A 13,264-nucleotide genomic window follows, 5' to 3' on the forward strand; every position below is an offset into this window, starting at 1 on the left:
TTTATGCACTACTGTAAAGTCTTTAGATTTACTCTTCAGGACATGTTGAGGAAAGTACTATTATTACATGCATTTTAACAATGATAAAACTGAGGCACACAGAGGTAAGATAACTCACACAAGGTTATACAGCTAGTGAGAGATTGCACCAGGAATCAAATTCTTAGAGTCTGACTTGAGATCCCACATATGTTAAACATTTTCTCAAATCTTTAATGCACTTAGTATCACAGCCTATGCCATGTTAAATTCACATGAAGTTAAGGCTCTAACTTAAATAAGGCTCTTCAGTTCCCCTTCAAAGAGAATTGCAGTATGTCTTCTTTCTTCTAAGTTCTTTACCTTTTAATTTTCTCATTTATTCTTTCTGTTGTCCTTTTTTAGACTCTTTTCTTTGCATTTTTAAGTCCACACAACCCTTTCCAAAAGCGCTGTGGCAGTCCATTAGAAAAGTTATAAAAGTATTCATGTGCTTTGACCCAGAGAACCTACTCCTGGAAAATAATTTAAGATAAATAAAGTGGTATATGAACCAAGATATGCATTACAATATTAAACAAAACAATAACAACAAAAGCTAAATCAAAACTATTTAGTAGCAAGGCGTTGGTTATTACACTTCAACATAATTGAGTAATATGTAACGATTAAATTTATAATAAGAATCACCTAGGAATAACTAAACTCAAATCCAAGATAAATTACCTAAACTACTGAGCAGACACGTAAACTTGGGAAGGTGTTTACCCTATTTCAACCGGTTTCCTCCCTTGACAATATGAATAATACTTATTCTCATATTGGTAACATGTAGATTATTAAATGAGTTAACATACATGAAAGTGCCTAGCACAGTTCTTTGAATATCACAACTACAGACTAAATTGTAACATCTTTGTTATTTTTAATTGAAAAACTAGAAATCATAAGAATATGCCTTATAATCATGATTATGAAACATAAAAATTGGAAGATGAACATGAAGTCATAAGAATAATTTCTTACATTACTATTAAGAAAAGAACTCATAAAACAAGAAAAACATGAACAATATAGAGTTTTGGTAAGGCTTTCTTTAAAAAAATACTTAAATTCTTCCCATGTTATTTTAAATAGCTGAACAATTTGAAAGCTCTTGAGGTCTAAGTGATTTCCATAGCCAATTTTAATTTTCATTACATTGTACAAAATGGCAAATGATTTTCAAAATAAGCAATAAAAAGTTTATTAAGAAACAAAAACAAAACTCTTTTCACATTTGCATTTCAGCAGCTTTCAGAAAGCATCTAATCAGAGGGGGCATGGAACTTTGTTCTACTGGCATGCCCTCCGAAACAAGCTCACCATAGGTGGCTCCAGTAAGGCCCTTCTTAGGATGACAAAGAAACCCCACAAAATCAAAGCCTATACAAACAAGGAAAAAGCTAAAAGCATCCGCCACTAATGCCAGTTGTTAGCCTGCTGGAGACACTGGCTGAAATGACTTGTGCCAATTGCAAATATAATTTCTACAGATGGAGAATTATATATTTGACTTGTTGGAAAGGTTAGATACTAAAAATACATTTTGTTTTTTGTTTTTTTTACAAAACACAGAAAGATTAAAAAAGAGGGGCAGCTGCTTATTTCTATTTTTTTTCAACAGAATGTGGCTTATAATGTAGCAATGGAAAATGATCAGAGCAGAAGCATAAAATGAAGCAATTTATAAAGGTCTCAGTAAAAAACAAAGCCATAGAATATAATGTTGATTATAATTTAATGGACCTGTCAGTTTGAAATATCAGTCATGTCATTTCTATGCCATATTGAGAAAACCATGAAATTAAAGTGATGATGGCTTTATCATAGATGCTGCTTCTATACAAACAGACACCTCAAGCCTCTAGAGAAACAAAATGATGTTCTATATTGAGGTGCACTGATGGAGGGAATTACCTGTGAAAAAGGAAAAAAATGACTTTATATGGCTCCCTCTCAGTAACAATGACAATTTCTTAAGTGGACTTTTATTCAAAATGCGTTGCAAAAATGATTTAAACGTATGACCCCGGACTAAAATCTTGCCTCCAAATCAATCCTAGATAAGTGACCTACACGTAGTTGTTTTGCAGTGTCCACAACACCTTGGCCCCTGTTAGGTAAGCCAGACCCACCCACACGTGTGATCTGTGACTCAAAGTGCCCCCCAATCACTGTTATTCCTTCTTCAGAATCTTCTACAGACTATTGTGCAAATTTCTTTTCCCATTCCTTCTTCTTCATTTAGCTAGCTTCAATTCACATCTATAATTGATTCTAATCCTCAGACACCATTGTTAATGATCTGTTTGAAATCTTTTTTGCTGGTTATGTACTAAGTTGAGGATATACTCCCTGGTATTGATCGTTTCCTCCCACAGACTTCCACTGTGTCCATGTGTGCTGCTCCCCACTTCTTGGCAGATTTTCCTCCAGTCGGTATCAGAAATTAGACATGCTAGCTTAAGTCTGACAACTAATGGGAGTCAGAAGATGACTGCTGCTCTATTACCAAGTTTAGTAACTGTTAGGAATTTCTGATAATTAATAAGATAACTTTAGAAATAATTGTAAATTTTTACTTATTGTAGATTTTAAAATTAACCACAATGTGTGGTTAGGACATGTGTGTTGTTAGGACCTGTGTAAAGTAGGATGATTTTTGCCTCTCTTTGAAATCTAAAATGGGACTAAATGAAAAGTAATCATTTGAAAATTATGTGGTCTTGATTTTAGGTCAGTCTTATACAGATAAAGGTGTTTTCAAGAACTCAAATTTTTCAGCCAATTTATTTTTAAATGCATTTATAAACTATCAGAATGAATGCTTCAGACCTTTTAGTAGTTACAGAATCTTGTGACTGAAAAGTACCCATAAAAACCTGTATGTCTCGTCTTAACTACCTTCCCAGAGATGTAGGGCTCAGATGCCAGACCCAGAGAGGTTTCTAGGAGCCTGGATTGAGTAGGTCTGCCTTTTTTTTTTTGAGATGGAGTCTCGCTCTGTCGCCCAGGCTGGAGTGCAGTGGCCGGATCTCAGCTCACTGCAAACTCTGCCTCCCGGGTTTATGCCATTCTCATGCCTCAGCCTCCCGAGTAGCTAGGACTACAGGCGCCCGCCACCTCGCCCGGCTAGATTTTTGTATTTTTTAGTAGAGACGGGGTTTCACCATGTTAGCCAGGATGGTCTCGATCTCCTGACCTCGTGATCCGCCCGTCTCGGCCTCCCAAAGTGCTGGGATTACAGGCTTGAGCCACCGCGCCCGGCCAGGTCTGCCTTTAATATGCCACCAAGGGACAGAGAAAGTATGGTGTTCAAAGATGACACTGGAAACAAAAGCAGTCAAACTGAAATACTATTTGTAAATCCTAAGCAGACAAGCACAGCTAGGTATAAGGAAACTGAAGAGCTGGAAACACCTGGACAAAGTAAATAAATTTGGTTGGAAGGCTGGAAGAAAGAATGGTGAAACACCCTGAAATAATGTGGAAGAGTAATAGGGACTTTTTATAGAGCATGGTTACCTTTGCTTTACAGTGGGGAGAGAGTTGGCAAGAACCCTGGGCCAATTTAAATGAATATGATATAGACTCACTGCTTAAATTTTCTCTATAGATTAGCCACCCAATCTAGTATGTGAAGACTTCCAGTGGTAACCACTTATTATTGTCCAAAGATGTCCATTTTGATTTTGGAACTCTGAGTATTGAACAGTGTTTCCTCTTATTAAACTAAAATTGGGCCCACTATAAATTCTACCCACTGGTCCTAGTCTTTTGTGCTATGCATAGCCATAATACAAATGTAATATCAATTGTACTTTTTTTTTGGAAATCAATAGGGGCCCAAAATTTAAGTAGTAGGATTATCTGAACATCCTAATTTGAAATCTTAATAGGCAAGGAAAATGGAAATGAGTTATTTTACTAGAACTGCAGAAAGGCTGATATTCAGAGAGTTGTTCAAACTTCAAATGTTTGATTGCATTGTAAACTTTCTCTAATAAAATACTTTTAGAAGGTGAAAATATGTTAATATACTTATAATTATCATCATTAAAATATTTAATGGACACATCTTGAGACAGGCGCTTAGCTGGATGTGTTGTAGAGGCTGGGCCCTTGTTCTCATGACCTTAAAAAATATCGTCAGAGCTATGACAGGAAAGAGCTAAAGGTTGTTTTCTATTTGAAGTCCATAATATATTTTGGAGCAGAAATGTAAAATATAGGGGAATATCATACTTTGTGAAGAAAAAAAAATGTGTTTCTGAAGCCTAAAGGAGTCAGTTAATGTAGATTTGTCACTGTTTTATTAAAATAAAAAAGGAACCAATAAAACATATATATCTTTAAATAATCAGAAGGCAAAAATCAAAATTATTTCATTTTTGTAAAATAAGAGCACTTTAATTCAGATACAAATAACAGTTCCTCAGTACCAAATAGCATCCTTTCCTTAGACATATGGGCTTAGGGGAAAATGTTAAAAGAGCTGAGTGAAAACAGCAAGACAAAGACAGGTATGTTCTACCTGAGCTGGAAGAAGGGTACGCTTTGTATTAGGTTGCAATTTTGCAAATGGTCTTTACAGAAAAATACCAGCAGATATTCTGTGGAAACCTGGACATTACTTTGAGTTAGAGTGAGGCCACTCTAACTTTTGACCCTACTCTATTACCTAAGCCTTTTATAAATGGCTCTGATACAACAAGCTGTGGTAATCCTCTTTCTCCATGAGGAGTGGCTGCTTTTCTTCAGCAAGCTCCTTTCTCTTGTGACCGCACAGCAAGCTCACAAGCCCTGCCAGCAGGGCAGTGAGGGCAGCTCCTACCATCGCCGCCCCAAGGAGCCATGACCAGATCCGACCGGCTTGTTCCAGATAGGACTTAATGTAGTCTTGAAAAGAGTCTGAGTCTGAAATAGAAAGACATGCCATTGTTTTTATTGTTACCACCATTGTTAAGATCACCATCATCTTCAACCTTTCACAGTCCTTTGGAGGCCAGCTCTACTACTTATTAGCTGTAAGAGCTTGGGAAAGTTATACCTAATACTCCAAAGCCTCAGTTACTTCATCAGAAAAATAGGAAAAAAATACCCCCATTGTTGGAACTTTTGAATTTTATAGATAACATCCGTTAGTGATTCAGAGCCTGGTATATAGTGTGTACTCAATTAAATATTAGCTGTGATTTTTCCATCTTTTTCTGTAAAAGGATCTTGTAACTATTCCGATTATCAATAGAACACTGTTACATCATTAATCATTCACTAATCCAGTCTTTTAATTATTTGACAAACATTAATAGTAATGTTGGCAAATGCTCGGTAATCTTAGAAGCCTCCCAAGAACCCCAGGGCATTTGAACAATCTCTGTATTCACAGAGGTCACAGTCTTAAATCTTGAAACAGATTTTGGCACATGGGGGTTGTCCCTTTGTCCCAAGGCTTCAGTGGTGGGGGGCGCTCTTGGTTACCGGGCCGCCGGAGCACAGGAGCGGGCCCTGTGCCACGGTACCCTGGAGCGCCCATACTCTGGGCCTTTGTTTCTCCTCAGAGATGCGCGGACCAAGAACCCTGCGCTCCCTGGTAGAGAACGGGGGCCTGGCCTTGATAGGCCTCAGGACGCTGAAAGTAAAGCCTGGAGGGGCGGGGCTTAAGGGAGCCGATATCTGTATGAATAATGGCCCTTCAGGTCTGCCGAAATCAAACAACCAAAACAAGCAAAAAACAACAACAACAACAACAAAAAAACACTCAAAAGCCTTAAATGAAACTACATTGCAAAAAATAAAAACAAATATTTTTAAAAAGGGAGGAAAAAGAAAAACAGAATGAAAAGGGTTAAAAAGTCAAAGAGGCAGAGCCTGAAGAATCTGTGGGAAAACTACTGGATCCAATTGTAGCAAAAGGGAAGGTGGAGCATTTCCTGAAGTGGAAGGGATGTCAGATGTTGACAGTACTTGGGACCCTGCAAAAAATTTAGATTGTCCAGAGTTAATTGAACCATTTCTTAATTCTCAAAAAGCTGGTAACAAAAAAAAAAAAAAGGTACAAAAATAAAGAAAGTCTTTATCTGACAGTGAATCTAATGACAGCAAATCAAAGAAGAAAAGAGTTGCTGCCGACAAACCAAGAAGCTTCACCAGAGATGTTGATCCTGAAAGAATAATTGGTGCCACGGGCAGCAGTGGAGAATGGATGTTTCTCCTGAAATGGGAATATTCACATCAGGCCTACTTGGTGCTAGCAAAAGAAGCAAATATGAAGTGTCTTGAAATTGTAATTGCTTTTTACAAAGAGAGAGTAAGTTGGTATTTTTGTCCAGATGATGAAGCTTAATTGTTTGCACTGCGAGAGAGATATATATATAATATAAATATACACATAAATATATATATAAACATATATATAAATATATACATAAATCTGGGTCTTGGCTTTTAATTAACTAGTGTGGAAAAATAACTACATTCTAATGAAAATCAGTTTTGATATGTTCATTTTAAAAGTAGTATTGGGAGAGTTGGGTTTTTTTGTTGTGTGTGTTTTTTTTTCCATCAATATCATTGGTTACTTTGAATAAATAAAAGCTTTCTGTAGTTGCTTCCTTTATCATAAAAGAACATTTGATATCATGATGTATTATTTCCTCTGCATTAGAGAACAGCATTTCTAAATGTTGCGGAAAATTTCCATAGCCATTACTCAATCAGAACTTGTGTTCAGCCTAAGGACCATTCTGGGTTGTGTGTGTCTGTGTGTGTGTGTGTGTGTGTGTGTGTGTGTGTGCATAAAATGCATGCGTAAATGGCTTTTTGTGTTGTTTTTAAACATTCACCAAAACAAAAATCATGGGTAAGCCCATGTTTTTGAGATGCCATCATTCTGAGCAACCTAAGAAATAAATCACATCAAATTAAATTCAAAATTTTCCTGAAGCCATACATTTCAAATAAAACAGATGATTCTATAATTAGTTGGACAATTTAAATGAATCATTTAAAAGCAGCCATATAAGAATCCCTATCTACACCCTTGGTCATATAAATGAACAGGCTGTTTGCAAAATTCCTAAAAGGAATAATTTTATTACTACCAACAACCTCCCCAACCAGATGAGGGAACTAGACAGATCCTGCTGTGTTTTAATTATCTAAACAAGACTTAGTTTAATGGATATTTAAATATTCCTCTAGCAAGCCATTCCTTTACAAAAAGTTGAAATCCCTGTGCTATACTGACTAAAAAGTAATGATTCATGGTATGTCTAAGATGTGGCTTATAGGAACCCAATCAGATGGTTGGAGATTTGGCAGTTTAGAATCTGCTGCCATAAATGGATGAACAACTTTTATAATGTATTGACTTGCATATTTTTTCTTCACCTTAACTCATTCCTTACATGTAGACTCAGTCTTTTCAATATTCGATTTGCTGGTTCAGCAGAAACCAGGATAAACAATAACTTTGTAGTAATCAGAATGTTATCCAATTATATATTGATTCCTTTATTGTAAATAAAGGTGAATAGTGGTGAATAGTTTTACATTACTTTAAAAAGCAACAACAGATTTTGACCACATATATTTTAAAAATAAATCTGAACAGGGAAAAGTCTTTAGCCTCCTGATTATTTATATTCCTTCAAACCACCATAAGAACATGGCACTGGGGAGAGACAGCATCCAATATGTTACTGGCTTAGCATTTCCTCTATTATCACATCCATCACATTATATTCCAGCTATCTATTACATGAATATATTTTTTTTCTATTAAAATGGTTCCTTGAAGGCCAATAGTATGTTTTCATCATTGATATAATTCTAGAATCTGGTACAGTATCTGAAACACATATGAGAGAATGAACATATTTACTGAATGACTGAATGTGTTATTGTACCCAGAAGATATGGTGAAGGAATGTCCCTGAATGGCAGGTGTAGAATGAGAAGGGGAGACCTACACAAAGGATGTCACCCAGGTGAAAAATGTATAAATTGCCCATATTTCACTATGTTATGAGGTGGTATTTACAATTCCTTTTAAAATTTAGTATAAACAGTGATGGGTGCTTTAAAACAAAAAAGATAAAAGTCTTAATTCCAATAGAATTGGAATTAGGAATGTAGGAAAACAAATGTAATCATAGCATACTATTTGGTTGAATTGTAAATAATATTGTAGTAGTGAAAACAATACAATTCCTAGATGTGGATTTGCCCCCAAATATGATAATACTATACTGAGAAGATGAATGAAAGAACAGGGAAGCTGTAAGCGAGTTAAAATCATTATTTAAATGTAAGGAACTCTAGAGATAAACTTGATGAATTAACAGATAGTAATATTTGCCTATTATTTAGAAATACAGAGCAAAATAGCAGAATAAATAGCTAAAAGGGTTACAGTAGCTGATATAGGGGCATAAGTCTTTTCTTATAAGTCTTGGATCACTCTTTGGCTTGTAAAATAACATGCATATATTATTCAATAAAATTAAATTAATTAAAACATATGCTAAACACCTTATGTGTATGTGGAAAAAAAGTATAAGAAAAAGTACAACGGAGACTAAAACAACACAAGCAATCAGTCTAACAATAAGATTATAGGTGATTTTTATTTTTGTTTTATTCTATTATTATTTTTCCAAAATAAAAAAAGAATGTCTTTTTACTGATACAAGTAGAAAGCATGCTACTAAAAGTACCTGAGGCAATTAATAGATGATATAACTATAGGAAATCCATCATCAGATAATGCATATTAAAAAAAAAAACATACTGCTAGATAAGGATTACATAAACTTCCCTGTACATCAACAATTAACCTAAAAATAAATATAATGAAAAACAAATCTCATTATCATAATCAACTACATATTTAAGGCACATAGCAGTTAAGGAGAAATGTTTAAATTTTATGTAAATATAACTATAGAATCTATTTCGGAGACTATAAGATTTGAGTAAATGAGGAAGTCTATACTGAATATCTGTTCAGTAAGAGCAAATGGATTCTTTCTAACAAAACAATTCCTCTATAGAAGTTGCTCTCTATAATGTATATAGAAGATATGTATGTAGAACATACACAGAAGATACTACAAATTTACTTTTTGACATAGCAGAAAGAAGAGGGTGCATCCGGGGCTTACCTTGCAGCAAGTCATGGCTATGTGACTCAAGTCTAGAGCAAAAATATATGTATAACTTTGGGGGAAGTTCCCTTAAAAAGAAAAAATATATCTTTGCCCATTTACCTTTTCCTTTCTGACTAGCTATAATATAGATGGGTTGTTGGTGAACCATCATGGACTCTATAATCCAGGGTAAACCCTAGACCTTGAAAGTTACTGTTTTTAATATATATTAAAATTATTTTGAAAATGGGACTACAATACCTAGCTTAGATTGCTGTTAATGGCTTCAATACATAGTACATTTAAAATGTCCAAAAAAGGCAGGATACATAGAGGCTACATAATAAATATTTTCTTTTTTTCAAAGACTCGGCTCCAGTGTTTTGACAGCTTTTAAACACTATTTCTATGTCAGTCCTGTTCTCCAGCTTCTCTTATTATTGCTCCACTTCAATTCATTCCAAGTGGTCTCGATTTTTACTGTCACCAAGGGACTATCTTTGAAACACTTTTACTTCTCAACGTCTTTAAACTAAAATTCAGACTTTCTTTCTAAGCTATCTGATTTTGAGCCCCAATAGTGCACCTTTTTGTTCTTTCCCAATGTCATAATTTTTTTATCATCTTTCCCTATGTGAAGTCCTATATTTCTTGTCATCCATTCTTTTCAGAATAATTATGTAGATTTTTGTTTTATGTGCTATCATTTCCAAAGTGCATTAACATGCCCATTTATTCACAAAACAAACACATGAAGTAGTTAGGGGCCATTACTCTAATGAATTAGGAATCTGCCTGGAGCTATTAAACTAGACAATGTATATCTAGCCATCGGTACAATGTCTACCATATAGAAAACAATTTACAACTGCTGTTGATTCTTATCATGATAAAATAGTAATTTCATCAATATTTCAACTAAATCAGCTTACAATAGGAGTTTTTCTTTCCAAACTTGCTTCAACTGCTGACTCAGCTCCATTCTCTCTTCTGGATTCTCAAACTAGTTTCTTTGCTGCCTTGTGACATTTGGCACAAATGTCCATTTATTATGATTATATCTATTTATATATATCTTACTTTTCCAGCTTGTCACAAACTCTCAAGAACAAGTATTATGTTTTACTTGTTTTATCTTTCATTCTTCCATTCATTTATTTAAAAAATCACATATTCATTGAGATACACTACCTGTTAGGGGACACTCTGTCTCATTTACCTTTTCACCCTCAGCACCTGGCAGGTAAACAAATCATTTCAAGAGTAATGTTCTGATGAAGTTACAAAGGGATCATGGAGAAGAGACCTCCTACATCTCTCTGTGAAGTCAGGGAAGGCAGCAAGAAGACTGTTCCACTGAGTAAAAGAATGAGTTAGACTCTGAGCATATAATGTTGATGGCAATCCATCCTAGGCAGAAAGGAACAGCATGCACAGAGGTGTACACATAGCCAAAAAGAGCTATTCAACAAATTCACAAATGATAGAAGTGTCATCAAATTCCATTGGCAGAATGGGGCACTGCAGTTACTATGAACATTGTTTCCCCTTCTCATTTTTGAAACCAAATTTCCAGGTCCTTTGTAATGTATGGGAAGAAGGATGCTCTCAACAGAGAACTTTTCTGCTACCCAGAAAGCAAGATTACATGCATCAACAACATTGAGGACATAACCCTTCATTGCCAAAGCTTTTTGGCCTCACCTTGTAAATTAGTTATACATACAAGAAAATCACCTGCTACTCAATTTTCTAAAGAATCACTAAATTCAATTATAAGAGAATGTTTTATAAATGGCAGACATCAGCTGCCCTGTTACAGAAATCACTTAAGTAATTATAAGCATGAGTACCTACCTGGATGATGAATAATAATCCCTTTGAACAAAATTATATCAAGATATTTAAAATAATTTTTAAGTAAGCTTAAAATTTGGCTATGAATAGAGATACATTTTAAACTTCTTGAAAGTACAACAGAAGCAACAATATCGAAAAATTCATAAAACAGAAAATAGGCAATTGCTGTTACTTAGTTTAGCTATTTTGTTTTGTTTTGTTTTGTTTTGTTTTGTTTTACTTTACTTCGTTTTTAGAGACGAGTCTTGCTGTGTTGCCCAAACTGGCCTCACATTCCTGGGTTTAAGTGAACCTCCTGTCTCAGCCTCCCAAGTATCTGCTGTTGTTTATTTTAAAGACAAACTTCTCTAAAATTAACTTTGTAAATTCAAAGCTGTATGAAAATTACTCTAAGGCATTTCAAATAAATTTTGTTTATTTAAATTTAATTGGAAATAAATACCTTCAAGCCTCTAACATGACTCATTGAGCTTCTTTTCCCCTGGCTCATCCAGGCAATTTTGTTGCCTTTGTAGTAAAAAGTATCCATTTGTACACTTAGGGAAGGAACAAAGAGGTGGAGCATATGTGTAGAAGACAATATAGGGGTTAAAGGGAACCCTCCTCTCTGTGCAGGGATGGAGTGGTAAAGTTTTGGATTCAATATTTGACACTTATTAGCTTTTAGTTTAAAATTAATCACTTTATCTTTCTGATTCTCAGTTTACTTACCTGTAAAACAGAATAAAAATCACCCCCCATAGGATTTTAAAAATTAGCTGAGTCAACAGTTTGTATGCTGATATCTCTCACATTTGGATCTGAGGTTCAGACACCACTTTTGAGTTTCAGGCCTGTGTATCCAACTTCTCAAGAGACATTTACCTTGCTGTCCCATATAACTTCATTTCACTGTATAACAAAACCATAAGCCTTCCTCCAAGTCTTTCTTTGCTCCTCTTGTTATTATATCAGTGAATTATTCTACCATTCATCAGTTTCACAGGCCAGAAAGCATAAAGCCATTCCTAATCTCCTTCATCTGGTATATAAATCATTTTCCAAGTTCTGTAAATTTTGCCTTTAAAATAATATCAAATTAATCATGCTTTCTATCTCCCTTCCTGCCACTACCACTGCAACTTAAACTACCTTTACCTCTTCCCCAGACTCTTACAATAGCATTTACACTGCCTTTCTGCTTGTGCTTTCCAACTGCTAAAATCTTTCTACACACTGAAGCTGCAATAATCTTTTGAAAATTCAAATTTGATTATAACCTGCTTAAAATTTATCAGTGGCTTGCATTATTCTAACAATATGGCCCAAACTCATAATCATGCCCTCCTTTTCAACTAGTTAATTCTACCTGTCATATTGATGTCATCTGAAATATCACTTCATTGACCCCTGGAGTTAGACATATCTCTACATAAATGAGTTTTTAAGCAAGCAGTTAAGATCTTTCTCTTCCATTGTAAATTTTATGAAGACAGAGACTATGTTGTTTACCATTGTATCCATAGTATCTAAGGCAATGTCTTGTTCAAAGTAGTTATTCAATAAATGTGTGTGTAAAGAATAAACAACTCACTGCAGACACATAAAAAAAACACCTGGCATGATAGAATACTTACAGTGTTTTAAAATATATATCCAAAAATGACCTGAGTATTAAGAAGTATGACATTTTTCTAGCAAACTTCACTTATATTAGTTAAGAGAAATGACACTTCACGATAAATATCACTTGCACTCAAATTGATTTATTGATTTCAGTCCATACCAGATAAAATGTGATGCTTAGAATGGAGAAGCTTGTGAGATAAATTCTGATCTTGGGGGTTTGGGGAAGAATAAAACCCAGGACAGATTCATATATAGAAAAAAATACTATGTAACTATGAGAAAGGCGTGAGTAAACATGACTATAAGTATAAAATGATTTTTATATCTGAGAGTTTGACAAATGGAGAAATAGAGTCAGAATTCAGGCAGAAACAATAGCATATTCAAAAGCATTAACACATGAAAGTCCAGCATGTTTTGAAAATGGAAACAGAGACTACATCATAAAATCCTAAATGGAAAATCTTTGAAAAATAGTTACCAGTAAGCTCTCTTCTTTATGTACTGTGGTTTTCATAGAAGGAAGGGAAGACCTGTTACTTGAGACTTACAGGAAGCCCCTCCTCTTACCACACCTCCATCCTTTGCAAATTTCTCTGTTCTTAGTGATCTTAAGATTTTTA

At 34.8% G+C, this 13,264-nt stretch overlaps 1 protein-coding gene and 1 pseudogene across 2 annotated transcripts in view; one reads left to right on the plus strand and one right to left on the minus strand.

Moving 5' to 3' along the window:
* Nucleotides 1-4,317: 4,317 nt before the first annotated feature.
* Nucleotides 4,318-13,264, minus strand: part of TYR (tyrosinase) — a 124,429-nt gene continuing 115,482 nt past the window's right edge. The window contains exon 5 of one of the 2 annotated variants that reach the window (XM_010357232.2): nucleotides 4,318-4,938. In XM_010357232.2, the coding sequence (XP_010355534.1) occupies nucleotides 4,712-4,938 (227 nt within the window). In that variant the 3' untranslated portion in view covers nucleotides 4,318-4,711. The remainder of the gene's footprint in view (nucleotides 4,939-13,264) is intronic. The other variant, XM_030918202.1, reaches the window with a different exon arrangement.
* On the plus strand, nucleotides 5,448-6,367 carry LOC115893536 (annotated as a pseudogene).

This window comes from Rhinopithecus roxellana, chromosome 15, assembly GCF_007565055.1.
Source record: "Rhinopithecus roxellana isolate Shanxi Qingling chromosome 15, ASM756505v1, whole genome shotgun sequence".
Lineage (NCBI taxonomy): Eukaryota > Metazoa > Chordata > Mammalia > Primates > Cercopithecidae > Rhinopithecus > Rhinopithecus roxellana.